This window comes from Pithys albifrons, chromosome 11 (assembly GCF_047495875.1).
Source record: "Pithys albifrons albifrons isolate INPA30051 chromosome 11, PitAlb_v1, whole genome shotgun sequence".
In the NCBI taxonomy this organism is placed as follows: Eukaryota; Metazoa; Chordata; class Aves; order Passeriformes; family Thamnophilidae; genus Pithys; species Pithys albifrons.
Window position 1 is genome coordinate 26,882,823 of NC_092468.1, and position 25,335 is coordinate 26,908,157.

At 38.7% G+C, this 25,335-nt stretch overlaps 2 protein-coding genes across 13 annotated transcripts in view; one reads left to right on the plus strand and one right to left on the minus strand.

Moving 5' to 3' along the window:
* The window catches only part of HLTF (helicase like transcription factor), a 34,011-nt gene extending 26,525 nt beyond the window's left edge, over nucleotides 1-7,486 (plus strand). For 7 of the 8 annotated variants that reach the window (XM_071566982.1, XM_071566981.1, XM_071566975.1 and 4 more), the window contains 5 exons: nucleotides 776-904; nucleotides 2,282-2,394; nucleotides 2,581-2,761; nucleotides 5,599-5,679; nucleotides 6,317-7,486. In XM_071566982.1, coding sequence (XP_071423083.1) covers nucleotides 776-904; nucleotides 2,282-2,394; nucleotides 2,581-2,761; nucleotides 5,599-5,679; nucleotides 6,317-6,469 — 657 coding nt within the window. In that variant the 3' untranslated portion in view covers nucleotides 6,470-7,486. The remainder of the gene's footprint in view (nucleotides 1-775; nucleotides 905-2,281; nucleotides 2,395-2,580; nucleotides 2,762-5,598; nucleotides 5,680-6,316) is intronic. The other variant, XM_071566976.1, reaches the window with a different exon arrangement.
* A 3,040-nt stretch (nucleotides 7,487-10,526) lies between these two features.
* GYG1 (glycogenin 1) lies at nucleotides 10,527-25,332 on the minus strand. 5 transcript variants are annotated; one of them, XM_071566990.1, is made up of 10 exons: nucleotides 25,228-25,298; nucleotides 24,494-24,697; nucleotides 24,227-24,356; nucleotides 22,001-22,136; nucleotides 19,951-20,125; nucleotides 19,455-19,617; nucleotides 15,621-15,747; nucleotides 12,249-12,468; nucleotides 11,544-11,594; nucleotides 10,527-11,319 (listed from the first exon to the last, which is right to left on the minus strand). In XM_071566990.1, exons 4-10 carry the CDS (start codon nucleotides 22,003-22,005, stop codon nucleotides 11,158-11,160), a joined length of 903 nt encoding a protein of 300 aa, XP_071423091.1. In that variant the 5' UTR covers nucleotides 22,006-22,136; nucleotides 24,227-24,356; nucleotides 24,494-24,697; nucleotides 25,228-25,298; the 3' UTR covers nucleotides 10,527-11,157. The 5 variants fall into 5 exon arrangements, with proteins under 5 accessions (XP_071423091.1, XP_071423088.1, XP_071423089.1 ...); XM_071566987.1 differs by lacking the exon at nucleotides 24,227-24,356 and having other exon boundaries at nucleotides 25,228-25,299; XM_071566988.1 differs by lacking the exons at nucleotides 24,227-24,356; nucleotides 24,494-24,697 and having other exon boundaries at nucleotides 25,228-25,332.
* Between the last annotated feature and the right edge of the window lie 3 nt (nucleotides 25,333-25,335).

Below are 25,335 nucleotides of genomic sequence, written 5' to 3' on the forward strand. Positions count from 1 at the left end.
TCCCGTGCTTCGTGAGGTCTGTTTTGCAGCCTACTAAAGATGCCTCGGGTCTGTGGCCAGGTTGCTATATAAACAGAACTAGCTAATTTTAAAGGGTTGCTCTGCTAGGCAAGGTTTTTCATGTCTGTCATTTTTGCTTGGCAAAGTTGTGTATTTGTACAGTGCACACAGTCTTTTTTTAAATTTTGTGAGTAGTCCTGTGAAAGTGCTATTATATAAATTTTGCTTTATCCTGGAGTACGCTACAGAGAAAAAAAAAAACTTTTGGTGTTAAATTATGTCTCATTTCTCATGTCTGCTGGGGAAAAAGAGAAGATACTCTGTGTCTGGTCCTGACAAAGCAGGTTTCATCAGACTATTATTTCTGTGCAGGCTTTGAAGAAAAAGGGTAAAAGGTCATTCTTTGTTTGTAACTAAGAAAGATACTGGTTTTGAAAGATGGTTTATTTTTTTGATATTTTAAATAGTCTGCCCTCCGTAGCCCAAGCATTTGCTTGCTGTAAAATACTGAACTACTAATTTCAGAAAGAAGACCACTTTTAAGGAAAGCTGAGTGTTTTTAAAACATAGAGTGTTTTATGTCATGTTAATGTTGCCACAAAATATTGTGACTGTCCTGTCAGAAATGACAGTGTGTTACAAGAATGAATCTGAGGAATTTTTAAAAGAATCTCAGCAATTTCTTGAGAGGTGCTTTGTAAAGGTGTTCTTTAGTATTCACTATAAATAATTTGACTTAATGTTTCTTGTAATGTTGGTTTGGGTTTTTTTGTAGCCAAATGCCAAATGCCCTCTCTGTAGGAATAAACTTCAAGTAGAGCACTTGGTGGAATGTCCCCTGGAAGAGAAAATAGACTCCAGTAGTGGGAAGAAGCCTGATCAGGAGTGGATATCCAGCTCAAAGGTACATTCCATTGTGTTTTATTTGGCTTTCATTATGGTTTTATAGGGCATACTCTGTTGCTCTTACGTAAATATGCTGAACACATTATACATGCGGGTAACATACTTTAAATTATTATTTAAAAGTCTGCCCAGCATGTGTAGCCAGCACAGAAGAGAATGTGCAATAAAATCACACTACAAACAAATTTTGCAGCAGGGAAACAAGACAAAAGGAAGACTAATTGTATTCGATGCTGGTTCTTGTTCAGTGTATAGATGTGTATTAATTAAACAAACTTCAGTAAAGGGCTTTGTCTTTTGTTTCAGTTTCTAAAGGTAGAGCAGTTTTGTAACCACTTACCCAGATCTTAATTTACTTCTGGAAAAAAATCCAAATAAATCCTTATTTCTTAAATCTTGTATAAAGCATATATATTCTGCTGTAGAGCAGAAAGTTAAACGGGCATCATATGTCCAATATAACACTTGCCAGGTAAACTAGTGAGATATTGTTGTTTTACTTTGCAGACATGTTTGTCAAGTCTGCTACATCATTTTTTTGCCTCACTCTCATCGTGAGCACTTGCTGCTAGAAATTAAATCTTCCTTCTTGTAGTTTGACCTTTTTGTTTTGAGATTGCTTTTCAGCAAGTTACTTTTTATGAAGTAATTGTTCTTTCAAATGCTGGTTCAAATTTATTCCCTAAAAATCTTTCTGTGAAGACCTAAGAACTAATTTAGGAAATTTTGCTCTAGAATAAGTAAAGATTTTTTTTTGTTGATTTGTTCCCTAGTGCTGTCACTTGCATTTTCTAGTTAGTGATTCTTTACCTCGTTATAGCTAAACCTGACATGAGAAAACTGGTAGTGTTATGCTGCCTCTGATCCAGTTCTTGTTACTTTTGTTCTCGTGCTGGTTCAAGAGTGCTTCTGGTGCCTCCTTTTTACCTTCACCCTCAGCCGAGGGTCTTGCATAGCTTATTTGCCTGAGGGTTTCTGGGGGAAGCCTTTCCCACTTCCTGAGTATTGCTATAGTAGAGCACTTGCCTTGTGGCTGTCCATTGCTTAAGCCTTAGTTTTTGGAGTTCCCGTACTTTGTTCCTATCTCCCATATACCCTGGAGATGGGGGACTTACTTGCTCCTGTCAGTGGGAATTATGTCCTCGTCCCCAAAGCACCCTCCATCGCCCTGTAGTTTGCGACCATTAAAAATGCTCAGCCCTTAGTTTCCTATGGAAATTGAAAGAAACCCTACCCAAAGAATTCAGGGGTAGTCCATTTAAAAGGTATTACTGAACAGGGATTTCTTTCAATTGATATGAACTATATGGAAGCCACCTGTAGGAGTGGAATCTAAGTTCATTTCATTTTGGATAAATGCTTCATTTAATTTCAGATAAATGCTCTTATGCATGCTTTGATAAAACTACGGAGGGATAATCCAGCTGCTAAATGTCTGGTTGTTTCTCAGTTCACAACTTTCCTGTCACTGATAGAAAATCCTTTAAAGTAAGTAGAACTGCTGTTCTTTTTCATAAACGTGTTATTTTTAATAAACAGTGTTTTAGAAAGATCTCTCAAAGAAAAAAAAATTTAAATATACATTTCAATGTAGAGATCAGGATTTTAATGTATTTATTTCCTGTTGTTGCAGAAGGTAGATTGTTAAAATGAACATTTTTACTTTCTCTTTAGAGAATCAGGATTTGCCTTTACTCGTTTGGATGGATCAATGGCACAGAAGAAAAGAGTGGAAGCAATTCAGTGTTTCCAAAGCAACCAAGCAGGGTCCCCAACGGTAATGCTTTTGTCTCTGAAAGCAGGTGGAGTTGGATTAAATCTGACAGCAGCTTCCCGAGTGTTTTTAATGGATCCTGTGAGTAATGGGTTGTTCATAATGATCTGGCTTAATGTAGGTGAAACTCCTTTGGTGTTTTCCTAAGAGGTAGAAGGAAAGCCCCTCTAGGAATGAATTACTCTGATGAGTTGCTTTAAAGGGCAAGTAGGACTTTTCTTCGTTTCCCTGGCATCTTTTTGTTTCAACACTGTATTTTTGTGCTGTCCACTTATTTACTGTGAATGAAAAGAATGTTAGCAGCAGTACTACTAACAGAGTGCTGTGACACCTTACGGTGTAGCATATGCTGTCTGTTCCTTTTTTATTTCTTTTTCTTTCTGGTATTTTTGAATGTGGTTTTCTGTTTGTTGTTTAATAACTTCTAAAGCCATGAAGTGGAATTTCAGGAACAGTATATATTTAATGTAGTGCTTGTCTGCTCCAGTCTCTTTGGTTATTATTGTGACTTTATTTATAAAGACATTAGTTGGAGGTTACTTTTTGTGGCCTTAAGAGACTGCTAATATTTAAACTTAGGATGTTTTTTTCCTTTCATTAAAGCATTCGGGAACACAAAATTATTTGTAAGGAATAAGAATGTAAATTATATTTATTGATAGCAAAATGGTATTCTTAACAAAATTGGTTCATGTGTTGTGTCATTGTACAAAATCAAACGTTTTCTGTTCACGTCCTCCCTTCACCATTGATGTCCTACTTTTTTGGCAGTTGGGAGCTGAGACAAATTCTGCACTCAAAGACAAAACCAAAGTGAATGAAAATAATGGTGTAGCTTTGGACTTGGGCATCTGTTAACACTGATAGGAAAGAAAAAGTACTAGTCTGGACATCAGATTAGTGATACTAACAGCATGAAGACAAAAGCTACTTATTTAATGAACTAAAGGAATTTGAATAAGAATATGGAGATTTTTCCTGAATCACAATGCATCTTCACCCACATTGTTTGTGTGTGTGTGTTGCATTGATGGGTTCAGCTGGAAGGGACCTACATGACCACAACGCCATCTGGTCCAACCACTGCCCTTTGCTTTTAACAATTCTCTGAATATTGGTGGAAACTGCAGGAGCATTTTGATTTTTTGTGAAGATAATGAATGAGGTATAATGCCTTGAGTATTGCAGCAAGCAGTTTTAAGAAAGTATGCTAAGCCGTGTTAACACTGAGACATCTACAGTACATAGTTCTACCTAACAAACCAGAGCCCAATATAATTGCAGCCTTTTTACACCACTGAACAGCATATTCTCATTCTGCTGGTAACCATCTAGGGATGGTAACCATCCCAAGTGGCAGTGTTTGAATACTTGTATTTGATGGAGGGGTAGTTGGGACCACATGAGCCTTTATGATCTCACTTTTGAATAGTCAGTGCTGAATGAGATCCAATCATACATTAGCATTCCTTGAAGTGCATTAGCAGCCATAATAGGATTTAAGAAGCAGAAATAGCTTGAGCCAATGAAGTAACCAGTTTTTCAAATTCTGTGGATTTGTTCTAGCACTGTAGCTTAGAGGTCTGCATTCCCTCTCTGAGAGGTGTAATAGCATAGTGCAAGGAAGGAACATTTATCCAACCATAGATTATTTCACAACTCCCCCTTTTTAAATTACTTTTTCCTTATTTAAATACAATCATACCTGCTGAATTCTCACCTTTAGAAAGAAATAGAAACCTTTAATGTGAAAGTATCACAAGTATACAGGTGCTTCTCTGAGGCTCAAGTTTCTTTATATTTTCCCATGTAAAACACAGTGTCCTTTGTATGAGATAATTGCAGAAAGGGATAGAAGTACTGCAATTCAGTTTTCCTTTGCAGGACTGATGAGAGAAGAGTAAAAGTAGTACATTCTGGTCTTCCTCAACTACAGTAAACATAGAGTGGAATGTGCTCCTGCATGTTTGGGCCAGGTCTGTCCTTCAGACATCATCTTGTTCGTACAGTGAGATTAATATTAGAATGGTTTGCCATACATAGCTCACCAGGAATGTTCATCTTGCAGTGACAAATACAGAATTTGTTACACTTTTGATCACTACCATAGATTGGAGAAACAAGACTTGATGGCTCTTACCTTGCAACTTTGATGTCTGAGTGCATATAGGTATCAGAGGTTCTTAGAATCTAAAACGAGTCATTAAGAGTTCTCAGATGACTTGCAGTATGTAGGTGACATGACAAGGTGAGCCCACTGAATGAGACTTGCTAATCAGAGACAGAACATTATTAAAGTTTATATAGATCTAATGATCTGTTCTGTGAGAACTAGTAGTACTGTACCTTTAGATAGAAAAAACATGCTGGAAAAATGCACAGACTAGGCATTTCACAAACACTTAGTGTTACATCCTAAGCTAAGTTGGAACAGCTACACTGTCATTTTGTGTTCGACCAAGTTTCTTGTTTATGTAACATGGTTATTATTGTATATACTGATGAAAGTATAAGTGGGTTTTCTTAACAGTTGAGGGACTTGGTTTACTGCTGAGTAACTGCCTGTGTTCAGCTGGTTTAGATTTTGCTACCAGGAAAACAATACTCAAGCAGTTAAGTATATGAAGTGTTTATGTCAGAATTGAAAGAACGGGATTGTTTCGATGTCTCAGACTCCTGACAAAGTTTGGTTTTAAAGCATTTTCTTGACGTTCTTGCTTGTTATGAATATATAACTGGAAGTTCTCAAAGCTTTCTTTCTAGCAGGATACTTAAGGAGTGAGACATTAGGCTGGGAGTAATTAATCTGCTAGCAATATTTATTGAAGAGGTGATGGTGCAATATCTGCTTTGTGATTCCATGTTATTAGGTACTTTGAAGGGAGGTTAGTTAACTTGTTCATTGCTGCTACTGCTAGGCTTGGAATCCTGCTGCCGAGGACCAGTGCTTTGACAGGTGCCACAGGCTGGGGCAGAAGCAGAATGTTGTTATTACTAAGGTGAGTGGAGAGATAATCCCCAGAGTTCTCTGGCTATGAATAAATATTTTCACAAAAGCTTTAATGTATTATAAAAATAATTGTGACATCATAGTCACACCAGTAAACATAAATTATGTTGTGACTGTTGAAGGGTGGGCTTCAAATTTTAAGATTTTAATATTAGAAGTTAGATGTCCCTGTTGAGCTATTTGGAGTGACTCTTACTTAGCCTGGCCATCACCGTTCGTGACGTTCAAGGTACGGGGAACACTTGCCGTGATTGTAGCAGCTTACTAAGCTGTGGAAGAGCAGCTGGTCTGTCTTGTTAATATGCAGTCACAAAAGTAGTATTTCAAAAATTGAAGACAGTTTCTCTTCTAATATAGGTAGCAAAGAAGACATAGATATCCTGACAATGAATTTAAAAAAAAAAAGTGAAGAAATTAAAATGACAAACCTTTTCCTTCAACTGCTTTACAACCGTTTTCTTTGGGTTTTCTTTACAAAGTAATGACTAAATAATGTAACTGTCCTTTAGGCTGCTCAGCTTCTTAGCATTTTTTTCAAAATACCTAGGTTTCTCATTCTAAACTTTTATTTAAAAAAAAATCTTTATTTCAGTGCATTTTTGTTTGCTTGTTTGTTTTTATTTCAGTTCATTGTGAAGGATTCAGTGGAAGAAAATATTCTGAAGATTCAGAACAAGAAGAGGGAACTTGCAGCAGGAGCCTTTGCTACCAAAAAGCCTTCAGCAAGTGAAGTGAAACAAAACAAAATGAATGAAATTAAGGCTCTGATTGATTTATAGCTTGATCCTGTGATATTTTCAGTAAATAATATATTTAATATTTTAGATAATACTACTTTTCTAGTTACATGTCCCATGCTAAATTTCAGTTTTGCTCTTTGTGCTCAAAACATAAATGCTTCAAATAAGTTATAAAAACTAATTTGCACCTAAATGTTAATTTAGAAGCACATGAAGTCCTGAGATTTTTCCAGTGTTCATTTCTTTAAAAGGGTCATTTCTTGAAAAGGTTGCTTGTTATGTACAATGCTTAGTACATAAAAATCCCTCAAAACAGAAATGCGTATTCGTGCATTCTGACTTGCAAGCATTTAATCTCTTTTTAGAGGTGAAAAAGTAATAAACGGTAAATAGTGTGTGTAAATTGGTTTTATGTTTGTCTCAGTGTTGCCTGATAAACAAACAGATAAACTGGATTCTTTGTTTCAGAATAGATGGTCAGTGACACTGTAAGGAGTTCTTATTTTGCAGGCTATGTCCAAAGGTGGTATTTAATTACAAATGTAAGAATATTTTTAACTGTTTGTGAATAATACACAGATGCAGCAGGGAGCTGCTCTGTTGATTACTTCCCTGGAGTTAGTCAAAGGAGGTACTTAAACGTGTAAAACTTCTCTTAACAGAATAGCATTTATTTTTGTAAAAGTGAAGGGGGTTTTGTTCAGATAAAATGCTGGAATCATAGGCATGTATTGATAACATGCTGTCTGGTAATTTCAGTAGACAGTTTGAACAGTAAGACTGTGCTAGATTCAAAGTAGATTATAACCTACTCACATGTGAGGGAATCAGTCCACATACAATGATTTAAACAAATTATTTTAACAGCTGCCAGTTTTCTAACAGTTTTCTTGTACTTCTTTTGCACTTGTAGTGGGAAAACTATGTGTTCTTAACTTCCAGACACATGTCTTCGTGGAGTGCTGACCTGCATGCAGCATGATTTATTGAGGAGGAATTTGGTAAACTACTCATGTTCATGTACCACAAACTAATAAATAGCATGGAAGAATCTCAGTTGAGTATTAGTTGAATATTCTTGTCTGTTCCTTTCTTTCTTTCTTTTTAATTCTGCGCTTCTGATAAGTGTTTACCTAACATTATGCTGCCTTCACCATAGTTCAGACCTCAGATTGGAGGCAGAGGTTGCTATGTCGAGGTTCTGTTTAGATTTGGGAAGCATATTCGGCATCGGAGAAATGGAATCTGATTTGCTTGTAATGCCTTTCACCTCTTCTTAAGTCTTAAGAATACTGGCCAGCTGATTGTAAGATGAATTGCAAACATAGGAAAGGGAAAAGGACTGAGAAATAAAGGGAAGATGTATCCTGTTTGGAGGAACAGTGAGCTAATGAAAGGAGTGAGAAAGGAATTAAAAATATGGAACCTAACAAGCTGATGCAGTTTTTGGGGAACCAACATCTTAGCTAGGGAGATAAGTGTGGTTTAAATCTGTTAGAGAAAGAATCAAAAGGGCATGAATGATGGAAGACAGTGTGAACCCCACTGCCTGGTTGTCACTGGAAAGCTGACAAAAGATCAAGAAAAAGAGGTAAACCTGATTGAAGTTGGGGTTTGGGGATTTTTGAGGTGTTTTTTTGCATACAGTTTTTCTGGTTCAGATTCTAATATTTAGAGATAAGCTGGAGAAATAATTTATGATTATGAAGGAAAAAATTGTCTTTGTTTCATTGTTTCTATTTTCTAAGTTAAAATTGCACAGGAAAAAGACCCATTTCTTTGGCTAGACAAACTACATCATTACTTCTGTGAAAATTTGCTGACATTTTGCAGAATGGCTTAGTTACGTGTATGAAAACCCTAATAGAGTATCTTTTTCCTCTATTAGATAATGGCTTCCATGTTCCGAAGGCAAATAAAAACCTACTGAAGGTAGTGCTCAACTATACTGTCTCTGCTAAGAAAGCCATTAATGTATCTGAGAGAACAGAGAGAGGTCAAAGCTGAGAACAGAAAAGTCCTATCTGATTTGATGGAGCTTTTCCTTTACTCGAGTGGTTAAAAACCCCAGGGTTCTGGTTGTTTGGAGTTTATTTCTTCTGCTTTTCGTGATCTTGATGCAGTCTTTGGCTATTGGCATTCTCTTTTGTGGTTTGACCAGTATGTTCTAGGAATGGGCTTCTGGAATTATTTTTAATTCCAATGACTGAGTTAGTATCTGTCATTCTGATTTTTTAGGGTCTTTTTTTACCCTGTACATAAAATAAAGATATAAATGGAAAAAATCTTCTAAATTTATAAGAGTTGTTCAGAGTTGTCACCATCTAAGGAACACCTTAGATTTTATGCTTTATAAGGGCAAACAGAGTTCCAATACTTGAGTTGCAGTCTAAGCAGGGCTATGAATCTTCTGAATAGAGATGTTTTGAGTATAGTGCTTGGATTCAGTTACTGCTTTGAGTTCCTTCAGTTTAGAGCAGAAAATTGCTTGATGAATGAAGTGATACTATTGCAAGGGAGGAAAAGGGATCTCTGCTTTTCTGTAAATGCTGCCTGCAGGAATTATGAAGGGAATACTGGCAGATAATGACACAAAGGTCATGTTATTGAGAATAGGCTGCATAGAATTTAGTATAGATACTGTTCACCTTCCTGAGACTGTTGGTAAACATTTGACCATAGTGTGAGTTACAGAGGCTAAGACAGAATGATTTTTACAGGTTTTCTTTCTTTACTAACTGTATTTGTTAACTCAAAATATTCAGGTTTTCATCTTATTCAGCATCTGTCCTTATCTTACTGTATTAGTGTAACAAAACTTAGATGCTAAACCAAATTTTCAGGCAGGTAGTAAGTCACATACATTTACTTTCTTGGTTCTCTCCAACTAAGCTTAAAAAGAAGCAATGTGCCTATTCTCTAGTATGAATACAGACAAGAGGAGGAAAATTAGAACTGCTTAGCTGTCTTTTAAAAGAGTACTTTACTATTTTCCGTAGACCATTCTGTGAGCGTGCAGAACTCCAGCACTTGTTTGATAAAGTGTACTTTTGTCATTACAGACTGTAACTAGTAATTCCTCCTGCTTTCACACAACTTCAGATTTATCTGTTTAAAAACAAAACAACCAAAACAAAACAAAAACAAAACAAAAAAATCAAACCCCGACCCCCCCCAAAACACAGCAAAATAAAAACCCACACAGGAAAGGGCTAGTTACAATTGGGAGTTCAGATACTATGTACTTCTAAATAGCTACAAGCTGCTTTTGTTTGGACCTCATCTTTTAGCATTTTTCCTAAACGACTAACTGATCTTAGAGCAATTAAATAGTGAAAACAAGTTAAAACAGTCTAACTCTCATATTATGTCTTCGGCTTTACCAGCAAATGGTGAGAGCTTGTTGATTATTCATTTTATCTCTAAGTTAAAAGTTTAACACCCTCACTAGGTTCCAGCCAAAATCCTCCTCTATTCTGGACTAGTACAGGTATACCTGTCAAAGAACTAATTTTGTTCTGTTTAGACTTTTGGCTAAAGGATAGATCTGAACCTTAGTACAGATATCAGTCAATCTCTGCCCATCAGCATGCTTTATTTTTACTGCTTTTCCACGTGTCTTGGAGTATGTGTAGCCTGAGAGTGGCAAAAAGCACTTTTACTCTTTGCACACATGGAAAGAGTAGTTTTTCTAATCAGAGTAGGTACTTAAGCAGCTGTGTAATGTTTCTTTGCCAAAATAGCATCACCGTTTTAAGACTCAGTGTACAGGGCTTCCATTAGAGTTGATGGTTTTTTAGTCACTTGAGAGAACAATGCCCTCTTCCCAAACTAATGCGAGGAGCTTCGGCAGATACTTTCTCCACTGCCCTGTCCTATACTTAGGGGAAGCTAATAAGGAGATTGGCCCTGAACAGCTCCCTGGCAAATTACTATCTACTCTGTAAATAATTACTGAACTAAAAGCTCGACATTTGCTAATGCGAGCTTGAGGAGCATTAGCAAAGCTTAAGGCTTATACTTCCTGAATATTTTAGTTAGACTGCTTTGGAGCTCCCTTTTTCTTAATTGCTCAAGAGTTTATGGAAGACAGAAATGCATGACAACTTTTTATTTTTGTATCAAGTGCAACATTGCAAGGAACAGATAAAACTCAGTTTACTAGTCCCATAGTATACAGAACTGAAAAATGCTTTCTGCCATGCTGTAGACACTGTGCGTAAGAACCTGGTCAAAATTTCAGTGCAATTGTGACTGGAAGAGCAAAGCAGTGCTATTACTGTTTCAACTGTGTGTATCCCAGTGTCATTAATACATTTATGGTAAAGCAGAATGGCTACCACTCCAGTGTATGAGCAATCCCATGAATTAGATTTTACATCTAAAACAGCAAGCAAAGGAATCAATGCTAATCACCTTAATGAGGTGAGGTAACAAACCCGGTTTCAGGAATATGTTGAGCCAATTGATCACAACGGAAGAAATGTTAAGCTGAAAATACCTGGTTTTATCTAGTAGGGAGATTTGGAAATGGGGCAGTAATAGGTGGCCCAAGGAATTCTGCTTCCTAGCTTTTGCTCTTTCTTCATCTGTAGCACTGCAGAGGCTTTCAGCCAAGAAGTACTTCATCAAGCTACTAGCAAGTGTAACTGACCACCATCTAATACCTTTCTAGCTGTTAGTTCTGGAACAAGTCCTTGCATCACCACTGTTTGAGACAGGCATTTCTACTGAAGGTAGGTATCAAGTTTCTTCTTGATGTTGTCAAAGGAATCCACTCCCATATAGTCAGCTTGGCCCTGTTCCCACCGTTCCTTGCGTTCTTCTGAAGATTCAGTTGGTAATACTGGTGATACTGATAAGTGGGACACTGCCTCTGTAACCTCTGCCTAAAAGGAAAGGCAGAGTAAAAATATGGAAATACTGTGCATGGCTAAAGTGAGCAAGAGGCCACAGAATGGGACAATGAAGTAGATGTTCTCATGTGCAGTAGCAAGCATTGCCAATGGGCAGGGATTGTGCAGCCTTGATAGCAAAACAAAGCAGAGTTACAGATGGTAGCAAGGGGAAAATTAAAAAAAAAAGAAAAAAGTAAAGTTTAAGTTCTTCATACCTCTCTACAGAAGCCACAAGAGAAAGCCAGAGTATAGACCAAGCCCGATAGCTGCAAATAGTTTGTTAGAAAGATGCAAAATTACCAAGAGAAAGCACATCTTAAGAGATCATTAACTTTAGTCTTAGAAAGGCTGAGAACTTAAACTGGCCCATGTACAATGCTAAAACTAAGAAGTCTGCAGTCAGATGCAAGCTACTAAATTCTGAATGAGAGTTAGAATCATTACTTTGGCTTTAGTAAGTGTTGGGATTATCACTACCATTTTATGTAAGTATTAATTTTCTTGTTATCCTAGGCTTACCTAAATTTGTTTCACCATGCATGATCTGTATGTACATATTTGCATGCTGAACTCAGGTTCTTCTGCTTGAGAACCTTATTAGCTGCAACACATTAAGAGTTAGGGCCCTTGTCTATATATCAAAAAAGTTACTATGATATAATGTCTGGTGCAAGGTTAGCTACTTGTATAGTTTGTTTTAGGCAAGCATACAGCTATGTTCAAGACCACTATAGCATGTTTTTCTTCTGTAGTGGTTTTTTTCCAAGCTTAAAAGAACAAAACCAAAATACCCTGCATCTCACAAACTAAAGCACACCCATGCTTTGAGAGTTGGACAGAGGGAAGGGAAATGGCTGCAATGGTTAATAACCCATCATCCATACTTGGGTATGGACATACAAGATTATTAAAGTACGTACCATGTTTACACCTGTAGTAATTTCTTTAACAATTCCATGCTGTTCTAGTAATGGTAAAACATCAGTTATGTAGGTATCCCACCACATGTTGAGGAATTCTGGGTGAACTATTTTAGGGTCGTCCATGTTGCCTGTTATGCTTTTTGTTCTGGAGTCATATGTGTAGTTCCATGGCTTTGTGCTTCCCAGGAAATGCACCACTTTAGTATTTGCACCAAACCTGTTGGACAGAAAAGTTTTAGAAGCCATTTTGTACATGTGTCTAGACAATGAGGTTTGTCTGGCAGACAGTTTTTTTAACCTGCAGTTTCCGTATTTGTCCAGAAAACATAAATATGAATATCTTTAAGAGACTAAATGCTAAATGATCAAACTGCCCATGCCTACTGGGACTGAAAGCATTGCTATGAACAGAAAAAATACAAACTGAATTCTACAATACACTAGTCAGAATACAGCCAAAACCTAAGGGTCTGGACTATTTAAATACTTACAGCCAACTCAAGTCTTTAGAGTGATGTCCATGGCTCAGCAGAGAACAGTCTCCAGCAGCCGTTGCAATCGGAACTGGTTTTAGAAGTGAAAAGGATTCTAATCCAAAGTCAGCAAGCCAGAGAGTTAGGCATTACGGGCATTATGTGGAGAAGGGTCAGCGTTAAGAGTTACCCTTTAGGTTTACAGCACTGTGGAAAAGGATCATTGGAAGGCCATGCTGCAGGAAGATCATGTCCCTGCAAAATAATGGCTTTGTGTGACCTAGGCATGTCAAAGGACTCCTGATCTCAGTGCAGCAGGGCCTTGCTTGTTTTGTAAATAACCTTAAGTTTAGCCATGGGTGAATTTGGTCATGGGTTGTTTTTGTTTCTTTTAAAAAACCATTTTAACTCAGTTTTCAATATGGACTTCTAGCCTTATCCCAAATGTTACCAGTGTATTCTTTTGCATTGAAAGTGTAAATGAGGTGCACCTCTTCTCAAGTAAAGAACTTAACACTAGCAGAGACGACAGTCATTTTATTCTTCTACAATTCCAGAACTAGATTTCAGTTTGAGTCAATTTTGTGAACAAGCAATATTAGCCTCTCTAGTAACAGCAATTATTTCACCTAGTTTAGTTTATATCACGTTAGGATTTCTTCTCAGCATAATATGACTGAAATGGATAATAATGCCAAAGCAGTTTGACATTTTATTAAGCATGTGCTTGTCATTTTGACCAGGACTTGGTTGTTTAAGGAGTTTTACACATGGAGACAATACGGGTGTGTTTCCAAAGCTGTGGAATGTTCAAACTAAGACAGTATGCATTGGAGTGGGAGGGGGGTTCCATACTATTCTAAGATCCTTGACTATATTTCAATATTCATATTCAATGTTTTGGACACAACTGATCTTATTACAGAATGAAGACCTATGTGTGTGTAAAACAAGCCCAAGTATTTGCAGTAACTGCAAGGGGAAAAAAAGTTTCTTTGAGATGTCAGTTGCTGGGCTTTAACTTTAAACTCTGCATGTCAAGATTTTGTCTAAGAGGACTACATTAGTTTTATTAGCTGCTACAGTACTAAACAACCTGAATTTTCTTCATCTTAGGCTGCTGCTGTTCTGAAGAATCCTGTCATTGTTCAAAAATCAAGGCTATTTAAGCAAGGGAATGCCTAAGAAGTGTTATGTTACACTTGCTGCAAACAGAGAAGTGTACTCTTAGTATTCTGTCCACTTAGAGCCAGAACAACAGTTGACAGATGCCAAGCTTCTCTGATGTTTTCAGTATCTGCTTTCTAGATACTTTCTGGATCTGCAATACTTTATTTTGACATTTAAGTTCAACTGTTAGGAAGCATTATGTCCACTCTGGCTTCAGTAACTAATCTGTCTTTCCCCATCTCCCAGAAAAGTCCTTCATCAATGTTTTGAAGTTAGAGAGCATTTGTCATGAATTGGCATTTTCCTTTGGAAAAAGGATTACTGAGACTGCTGTGAAATCTAGTCTCGCTATACAAAGCTGCAACAAAACTTAGCTATTGATGTCAGTAGGTTTAAATTTCAGTATATTCCAACTGCTGATTATTGAGAGTGTAGGTTCTGATCTAACCAAGGGAAATTGTTCCACCCGTCCTTGAACAGAGAATTTTACTTAAAAGGGCTGTACTTCCAGCATTCTGTGTTTGAAGGTCTGCTGAATTCTGTTAGGCAACTGATTCAACCAGTTAAATGCAATTCTTATCAGGAGCCCCCAGATCCAACTAGTGTTTGATGGCAATAAGGTAATTTGTAAAATTAAGGTCATGTGACTAACAGCCAGCCAAGGAAAGAGGACATACCTTACAATAGATGTTGGTTTATCAAATGCTATCCAGCCCCTTAGTCATTCTGAGGCTTGCATGTATTTCTTTAAATAAGTGTTCCTCTTTTAGCGTGACAGGATTCCAGATGGTATTCTGATCACAAGACATAGTTTGATCTTGAGCCAGCAACAGTCCTGCTTATGCTAGCTGCTGCTTCAGACACTAGTAACCTGATGTCATTCAGAGATCAGATTGTTTTTATGCAATTGGTACTTTCCCACCCCTTGCCCTCAGCTTCTGCAACTCTTAACAGATAAAAGAGTTTCTGCGTAACATTTCAGCTTCCCTTGCTTGCCTCCTCCTTCCTCCTGTGTTACAGCACTTTGACCCTGTCTCTGACATACCATTTACTCACATGACAAGTCTAATAAGGCTAGCTAGGGAGGATACAGTTTTCCTCACAGAGGAAATATGCAATGGTATGTGGTTGGCTGTAGACTTTGTTTCATAATGCTGTTACTTAAAGAACTGACAGAGATCTAGAAAGACTGTTGGGAGAGAATTCTAGCTTTCTACAAGTCTTTATTCACCATATTTATTTGAATCGTATAGGCTGATTAGATTAACTACTGGTTATTAAATACTCTTAAGTAGTTTGATTGAGAAAAGGACAAGTTACCTCAGTGGGAACAATACCACCAGTGACATGCTGAAGTTCAGCTCAAGCTGATTCAAGAGCCTACTGCCATTGGTTAGAACTGTACTAGACTGTATCCCATACTGGAGGAGCGGTTCTTCCGTTTACAAGTGACCTGCCAAAGCTGCTTACTCTAAACTTCAGTGTTACAACCAGGGAGGAGTGGTTTAAGCTACAGCTACAGAGCTCTCTGCAGTTATCTTGAGATGACTAATTTGCCTTACATTAATTCAAGGGTTTTTTTTTAAGGCAGAAACTATTATATATTCGATGACAATAACAGTCTCCTTGAAGAAAACCTATGTAAGCTCACATCATGCCTGTTCATTCAGTTACAAGAAAATAGTTTATATAAGCTCTGAAAATCTTCTTAAAATTTTGAACTTACGCTTTAAATGCTGGAAGGTAGGAATATATAGAAGTGCTGCTCAAATTATAAAGAAATGGTAGATGTTTGCTCATGTCTGTTGTTGCCCAGCTGCTGAAGAAGGTGTTTAATAACCCCTGATCTGCACCTAAAAGAGAAAGCATTAATAGGCTACAAGCATCAGATAGGTGTTTAAGGATCTTTTTCAGTCACTTCAGTAAGTAAGAACTGGTAATGCAGTTGTCATGTCCAGTAGAAGTTTGGCACAAAGGACTAAATTTCTATTTGTGAACAATCCTCTAAACCTTGCAGCCTTTGAAAATAAAAAAAAAAACAGAGAATGACATGTGGGGTTACTTTTGCTAAAAGATGGCAAGCTGCTCACAAACTCTGCCAATTCAGTTTCTTTTAGAGCCTAAGTTCAAGCTGTATAAGGCAGGGGAAAAAAATTGACCAGGACAACTGAGTCCTGTTCACCTTCAGGAAAGCTGTAGCTCAGAAGATCAAGTGGCAACAATTAGTTTTATTACTTATGCTTACAGATGCATAACCAAGATCTCACTGCCAGTTAGGGTATCAGTGGCCTGTTAGACCTGCAATCCCAGATGCATCTACCTCCACAATGATCAGATTAAAAAAGCACCGTTCAGTCTTGGTGACCATTCTAGTAAAACTTCATCAAACCCCATAACAGACAAGAGGTGTTCCTAGTTCTGTACTAAAAAGCTGCTAACTGATAAGTGAGGATAATAATCTGGGTCGGGAGGGGCCACCTTGGTTTGCAAGTAGAGGTTGTAACAAGGTTAAGTGAGTCCATTTGGTATCGCAGTAGTAGAGTAGCTAAAAAACCCCTCAAAAATAAGTAAAGCCTCCGGGCCCAAAGCTTCTAGGCAGCTACTGCAGAGCAAACCCCTATTTATTAATATCGATTTCTTGTTTATTGCAGTGAATATAATTAGTTTTTAAGTGGTAATAGTTCCCCCTATCTATGAGATTGAAGGTAGTGCCTCAACTTTCTGTATTCCTTTCACCTGTAACTGCATTCACAAGTATTACTAAAGAGTAGATAAATGGATAGCTTCCTTAGTAGTTTATTTTAATCTTTAATTTTCTCAAGCACTCAGTCTCTGCTGACTCAGAAAGGGGTTTTTATTGGGTGTAATTAGAGTTAGAGCAGTGTTAAGGTTTACACTACCAGTGCTGTTTGAGCAGAATTTGCTTTTTGCAACTGAAGTATCTCAACGCTGGGCACAAACTTAGATGTCCAGACAGTACACTGACAAATATAAATTCTAGGTATCCTGTTACAGCTGTCAGCATACATAGAGATTGCAGAGTGAGAAACTGCCTGAGGACTCAGTCCAGTAATTTCAAAACTCTGACTTGCCTCTCAGCCCCTAAAGGAAGGAAAGCACTTTTGAAGGAGTTATGTCTATCACAAGAGAACTGAAGGGGCAGCAACAGTGTATTTAACTTAGTCTACAGGACTTTCTCTCACTCAGATTCTTTTACATACTCAGCTGCTTTTTTTTTCAGATTGCATGTGTTTGTGCTAAAGCAGACAATGAAAGCAGCATTTAGCTGTCCTGGTCCAGACTTCAACAGCAGTCTTGTTACATAAACTGGATCTTACACATAAGGTAAAAGAACCAGGCAGTACTTGTACTAACTACATATTTACAGACACATAGAAAGATACGATACAGCAAGACTGTAAAAGCAATTATTTTGGATCCCAGGCTAAAGAGCCAGAGGATTTTCAAAACAACAGCAACATTCTTAAAATACCAGTACTATTAGATTTCTTTCAAAACCTTTTCCCTTCCCTCCACTACTTTTAGATGGTATCTAGAGTTAGTTGCATGACATATTCCTTTGTATCTAGAAAGGTGCAGTTCAGATAGACAAACTGGTTGTCTATTTAAGTAGCCATTACTCTGCCATTTCTAGACAACAGCATTACATAAAAAGCACCAATCTGCTGTTATAAACATGAAATACTCCCGAAAGTCTTGCAGTCCCCTGCTTACTACTACTGCAGAGGAGGTACTTGCAGCTTGACTTCAACTACACATAGCTTGGTAGCTTAAGTTTGGATCCCTGTTAAAAGCAGTGACCCTTCACAGGTTTGCTCTTATTGAAAGTTTTCTAGAACCTTTTATTACTGGCTAGGTCAATATAAGTTTCAATTCCCTTTCTCCCCACCAAGTTCCTGAGCTCAGCAGTAGCCTAAGTTGGCCTAAGTCTCTGTGGTCTCATTACTCAGATCAGTGTTATCACTTAATGAAAACTAAATTAATTTTAAAGCTGAAGTACAAATTACAGTTCTAGAAATTTGGTGCATTAACTATTAACCCACTATTTTTGCCGTTAAGTGCTGCAACAATTACTTTGCCTTTAGGACATTGAAGAACTTTCACCATTGCATAGCTTTAGCTTTCATGTCAGTGAGTGTATTGTGGAAGCAGTTCTACTCTTTTAAAGGACAGGGTCCTTCAACCTAGAAGACCCTGGGGTCTGCTAGCAGTCAAGCACAAAGCTTGAAGAAGACAACCACCGGGTCTCACACATTCCTGGAGCTACTCAGGAGTCGGTTCGCATAAAGATGTGGGTTTGTTCAAGGAGTTTTTGGTTGATTGGTTGGTTGATTGGATGGATGGATGGGTTGGGGTTTTTTTGGGAGGGGGAGAGGATTGTCTTTTTGTGGATTTTTTGGGTTTCTTTTGGTTTCAATGCAACGATTCAGAACTGTGCTAGAGATTTTGCCATAGCTGGTGATCAGTTTGCACCCAGCATCTGAAAGTGCTCACAAAGCTACGAACTGCTACCTTGTCAGTAGTGAGGTACAGACCCTTCACTACATGGCCGTACTCATATTCATTAGAGCTTATTCATATGGTAGGTAGCATTAAGCATCCAGCTGTGACTAATGTTCTTTAGAAGACCACACACAGGAATCCACACAGTAACAGGGATTATTCTGCAGACTAAGAGTGAGTAGTGAATTTTTACTTTTTGAAAAGTACTGAAAGGTACGTCAACAGGCTGACTAATTACATTCTACCCAAGAGCTCCATTTTATGGTCTTATTTATGTAGCGTTCTGTCATTTTTTAAGTTAGACTTTGTTTTGTACCACAGTAGTTATATAATGAAATTTAGTGACAGGAGACAGGGATATTCATAAGCCTTTAACTATAGCAGTCTGCAAACAAAAGGGGTTTTTACTGCAATGGTAATAGATACAGTAGACTTGCAGGACAGCAGAACTTGGCTTCTCGAGCTTAAATCAGGTACAGTGGCCAATCCCAAGTGACCTATATTGGGAAGCAGCGCAGGCTACATGCACTTGATATTGGGAGAGACAGCCATCAGCCTATAATGATAGGAAGCCATCATATGGCATAGGAAGAGATATTTGTATCTTCAAATATCTGATTCTCTGAAGCTATGCTAAAGTTGACCAGTGTTATTTTTTTCTGCATCAACCTGAGTAAGCACAGAACATTCAAGCCTCGAGTGTTAGGAATGCACGAAGCATAGTAGTGCAGTTTCATTTGCTGATGCATGCACTGTGCTTGCTACATCTTCAGATTTCTTGTTATATGATTTTACACTGTTAATGCTTACAACTGCTAGTTTGGAGGCCAAACTCAGGTTTATTTCATGAAGTCTGAAAAAGGTAGTTTCCCTACATATTGTAATGATAGCCTCTATTTCTGAGAAGGATACAATTTTTGTGTAGTTACACTGAATTGAACACAGAGTCCTCATGATATGCCTGTAGTTACTGAGCCATCCCAACTACTGTTACCATTTTGGTCTAACTTATATTGAAATACAAATTAATACGTACCATCAAAGCTGCCTTTCTCTGTGGCAAACTGTAACAGCTGATTGTATGTTTCAATGGAAGGTCGGTAAACAAAAACTCCTGAATTAAAACAGTCAGGCCAGCCTGGATCTGGTGCTGCAGACAGCTCTTCTCTCTCAAAAAGCTCATCAATATTTGATAAAGCCTAATTGTAAAGGGGTGAAAAAAAATGGGTTTAGATTGTGAATTGTGGTATCATGTTTTCATGGATTATGACATCAACCTTAAGACATGAAAGAGAGTTCTTTTATTGATGCTCTTGTCTTAGGGAATAGCATACTTTATGGAAATAGTCCCCGCAGACTTCATTACAATTAATTTAGATTAAAAGGCACACACATTCTTACAGCTACTAGTCCAACTCATAAAAGGCTTTTATGACCCCTCCTCTTAAACAATAAACCAACATAACCAACAGAAAAAAATCCAAAAACCTCCATACTGGGTCATTAAGAGGTAGCAGGAGACAGCCACTTACCATTGTGTCTGCATCCATGAAAACACACTTCGAAAACTGTGTCAGTTCCCAGCAGTGAAGCTTTGTTAGTGTGACACCCAACTCAGGTCTTTTCATTAATGCCAAATGTGCTGAATCCCCACTATCCAAGACGTTCACCAGTATGACTTCATCGAAGACCTTCTCCAGCACTCTCCTGGTGAAGAGTCAAGATTTAGTTCTATTGTTACTCCAGCACCAGACCACGTGAAAGATTCCATAAGAGAAGTGTAACAGGGAACCTGGCAGCATTTCTTATTTCACCAGTAAGAGCTGACTGCATATGCTGGAATGCACAAATCCATCTGTCTGCCTCAAAGTTTCTAGTTTGTAATGGGCAGATCTTGAGGAAGAAAGAAGTTTGGGTTTTTTGTTCTTCCACAAACAGGGCATCGCTACCAAGTCCAGTAAGTCATGGCTATGTACTACAAACTTTCCACAAAGCTTTTTTTCATGCAGACTGATTTTTGGCAACTTAATCTACTTTGCAATTAAGGCAATTAAGAAATGGGAAGCTATTACAGTAGCCCGAGCAGGACAATAGCTGAATCCTAAACAGCTCAAACAGAAGTTTATGCAATAGTTAAAACAACACTCTTCTGTATTTCTGACATCTGACTAGACCCAATTGCTAAAACTTTCTTTATCCCATAAAGTTTTTTCAAAGCTGACTTAGTCATGGCTGTGGGTAGAGAAATGTTTTGAACCAGTATCATGTTCACTAAAGAGTGACAACCTTTCAGGCAGTGTAGTGAAATTATGTGGCGGATACCCAACCTTTGCTTTACCATCAATAAAGCATTGGCATTAGTTCAAGAGAGATTAAGGTGTTCCTGCTCTTTAAAAAAGCAAACGTCTGTAAAGTCTTGGTATTTTACAGTGTGTCTTGAATGCTCAGCAATTACCAGTGCAATTTGAGCCACAGAGCTTGTAAATGAGTTTTGGAACTCTGCCTTGCAAGGCTGTCTTTATACTGAGAGTTTAGTGTGGATAGTTGGTTCTGAACTTCAGGCATACCTTGTTGGTGGAGACAGGATGAGAAAGGCAAGTTCTTGTTACACCACTAGGTAGGTGGGTATCAGTCTAAGGGCACAGTACTAGCTGGCTTGCGCTAGCACATAAAGCATATTTAGGATTGATTCATCTTAAAAGAGCACACTCGCCTGATAGGCTGGAATGGATGTTCCTGTATGTAACATCTTAACATTGATATGGCCATTTAGCTGCCAGGAGATTGCAGCGGGAGTTAGTCCTCTTTTTATTGAGTCACCTCTCTACTGTCTCTAAATATTGACAAGTCTTTTCTGAAGAACTTTCCCATGTAGAGAATCTAGACCCATCATCTGTAATTTTACATACTATTAACTGTTTTGGGGATTTTCCCTCCTCTTACGTAAAAGTCGAAAGAGAACTCAGTCTACTCCATACTGAGACTATTCTAGAGGGGCTGTAGGAAGCAGTTGCCTGTGAATTTCCTTTGTTGTACTGTGGTGACCTTGTTAGATGCCTGTTTGAGGTACTGATTTGATGTACTTCATGCTACTTTAGTTCTTGTTCTCTTATGATAAAATTTGATTTGAAGTGTCTGCTAGATTTCAAGAGAGTTCGTGTTACATTATCTCAATCAGGAACACTTCTGCAAAACAAATGAACACCAATCCCCTGTTGCCCCCTCCACAGCAAACACACAACACTAACGAACATACAGGCAATATAATATTATTGGACAATTCTAAGTAGGTCTATGAAAAAGCAAAGATCTAGCTGAATTATCAGTATCAAGTCACAGTTTAGTAACTACAGAGTATTTATTTAACTCATCATAGGAAAAAAAAAGCCCACCAAAACATAGCAGTTTCATGTTTGAAGAATTTACCGAATCCCAGATAGTATAGATAAGTTGAATTCTGTTAAAATTAGGTGTTTAAATTCCAGAGTTTTGAAAGGTTACTATCAAGGAATTTAACTTGTATTTTTCAACCTGCACATCAGCAGGAATTGTAGCAGTTTGAAGTACATAAAGTAACCTTACCTCATAAGATCTGAGACCTGAGGAGTTATGAGTGCAGTCAGCTTCCTTGTTGTTCTGTATTGTTGCAAAGACGAACCAAGTACCAGTGCTCCTTTCACATAGGAGTCATTTGTGGCTAGAGTCACAAAGGATTGGTCTGGAAGAAATGAACTTGGTCAAGTTAGCACGATCCACTACTTTATTGTGAGACAAGTATACTGGAAATCCAGTATCCTTAGGTAATCATGCTGTGATACCTCCGAGACATGCCTTTTAACTCTGTGTATAGCTGATAACCCTAATTAACATGGGTGAATGGAGCAGATTATACTTGCATAGCCATACTTGCTGTCAGTCACTTGACACATGGCAAAACACAGTAAAACACCTTAAAAAATCGACCATTACAAGAGAAAACCAGCTCAAATTTGCCCCCAGGTTAAATCAGTCATGCCAAATGTAGAGACAATCCAAAAAAGTCTAAAGAGCATTACTTTGGCCATGAATATGCTATTTTAAGTAAAAGTGTTTGGAGTCTGTGGGCTTGCATTAGGCCTAAAGTTAGGAGGGTGTTGTAGAGTTACTGTAGGTTTAGCTCTCAACCCTGAAGCTACAGCAGTGTAAAACTTCCATTTCATTTTCAAATGAGAGTAAACATTGAACTAGATCTTGGACAACAGTTCTAAGTTTCACCAGCTCAGGATTTTGCAGATGAGTTGTTCTGCAACCCATGGTTGCAGCTCTATCACAAAATGCAAGATTTAAATGGGACATAACTAGCAATACAAAAAGCGATTTAAAACTTGTGGCAACAGTTTTTACTCTTCAAGCAAAAAAGAGGTAAGTTTGGATTGTTTAAGTATGAAGTATAATCTGTTCCAACAGTATCTCAGAAATAGATTAAGGTGTATTGTTTCACCATATATGCTTATTGAGGCCTTATAATGCAAGCTTTGCATCCTTTCAATTGTTATGTTGTTTTAAACTCTCAGGGTGGGACTGACAAAGGCAAAGAAGTAACTCATAAAAGTTCTTCAGTTCACTGTTAATTATCGTAGACCTCCTTTGCAAGCTACAGCCCTTTGTAAGGTATGCTCTTTTCTACCAATTCATTTTCAACAGTATCAATGAAATAGTTTCTTCCTAAGAATTTCAAGAGTAGATTTTCAGATGCAAATTCATTTTAGCAACTGTGATTTTTTTCTTTACATCACAGTGAGGATTCTGGGTACTTAAAGGCTTACTATCAAGGCAAGTAGTAAGATTAAAATACTGACTTCTTTGGGGGAGACTGTTGTTTGGCACAACTCCTAAATTCATGCAGCAGTCATCATTAATATCAATTTAATTTAATAACACCTTAACAGTTGGCGACAGAAAGTCATGTGCCATAATTGTCTATAACCTCTGCAAACCTGGTTTGCAAGATCTATAGACCAGCTGAAAAATCTTGTTTTGCTTAGCAAAAAAACCAACTAGTCCCAAGGGATTTAGATTATGGTGGTCAATCACAAAGATAAAAAAACCTTCTGTAATGCTAGGAATAAAGATATTTTGTTTCAATTCACTTTTGGCTGCCTATTTGTACTAGGTTATATTCAGCAAGTCCACAGAACAACTTTATGTTTCTTTGAAAGGGCAAGTGTGTAACATTTTAAGTGGTGTGAGCAGCCTCCAAAAAGCATGGGGGTTTTCAGTAGCTACTTTGCATGTTACTACTCAATACACAGAAGTCCAATGCTTTATGCTCTCAGATAACTCACTAAAAATCCAGGGTAGACAAAGCGGGATTGTGCCCAACATTCATCTCAGTGTTGCCTTTTTTTCCCCCCAGCCAGTGTAAGACTAATTCTTAAAGTGACCTTGCCATTGAAAGACTAGACTTTGTGCATTGACCTGTTAGCAGGTATACTTCTACCATGTCTTCTCGTCTCACTGAAGCTGAATATTCCCTCACAAAGGTCTGTCCTAGAGAAATAAAGTCTATTCAATGATGAAGCAAAGGCTAAGAAGCCCCCTATTACATCCCAACACCAGTAGAAGACTTTTCAGCTGCTTGACAGGAGGTGAAAATTGCCAATTTGTAGACCATCCACGTCCGCACAGCTTTCCAAAGTTTTGAATAAACTGTGTTCTATTTCATATCTTCTCTACATACATAGGTACGTGAGTCCATGCTACAATTTGGGCAAGACTAGTTCCTGATTATTATGGAAGTTAGATCTGCAAGAGACTAGTCCATTCTACCTCTACCACAGGTATTTCAGCTGTTTGGGTCTCCCGTCTCAATTCTCTGTAAATATTTCCTCCACAGTATCTTATGTTTACACAGCCGCCACTATTGCTCCTGATAGATAATGAACTGTTGGTAGCATGTCTGCAAAAACAAAGAGAATGAAAGACAGTTGCACAGCTTCATAATTTGTTTATCCTGACAAAACCACAATACTTGAGAGGCATCTTTGGCTGCACGGTTACCCCTTTGTCAGGGTCTTCGCGCCAGCCCTTACACACCCAAGAGCATCCTGGAAGCTCGAGCTAGAAGCAATCTTTCATTTGACGGCATGCACAAGGTGATTGGCGTGCTTGTCCCAGATCTTTTCAAAATTCCCCTGGAAGCTTTTTCGTAAGCATAGCCAGAGTTCACAGGTGCTTGCCTTTTCCCCTGTTCTTTGAGTTAGTTACTTGTACATCTGAATGTTTTTGGGTACGGGATTCCTGGAGACAAGAGCATCTAATTAGGACACGCATCGGGAGGCGGGCATCCTGCAGGCTTCCAGATCTGAAAATGAAGCCGACTCCACTGACAGCTTCAGGAAGAAGAATCGGGGGAAAAAGAAAAACAACGGAAGAAAGAAGCCAAACGGACTGAAAGAGGCGGTGAGGAACTACTCAGTGTAAAGTATTAAAGTCACCGAAGTCACCCGCTCTCTTTGGCGTTTCAAGAGAGAGTTGGGTTTGCCCTGTGAGCCGCTGAGGCCCCACAGTGGCCCTTCTCTCCCGTCCCGCTCCGCTCCACGCCGGCACATCCCCCGCTCGGGGCCGAGGCGGGCACCCAGGCCGCGTCCTCTCGGACCGCGCGGCCGGGCCCGGCGGGACGGCCCGACCCCCCGCGGGCAGTCCCTGCTCCCACCGGCCGCAGCCCTCTCGCCACCGGGACGGTCGCCTAAAAGTAGGAGCGGCAGCCCCTCTCCCTCTCCCGCTCCCGCTCCCCTCGCTCCCGCGGCGCGTGCCCGGCGCGCACTGACCTGCCATGGTGCCCGGAGCGGCTCCGTGCGGGACAGGCGGCGGCCGCGCTCGGGGCCGCGCCGAGGCCACCCCTTATATAGGGGCGGGGCCACGAGCGCCGTGGCCGC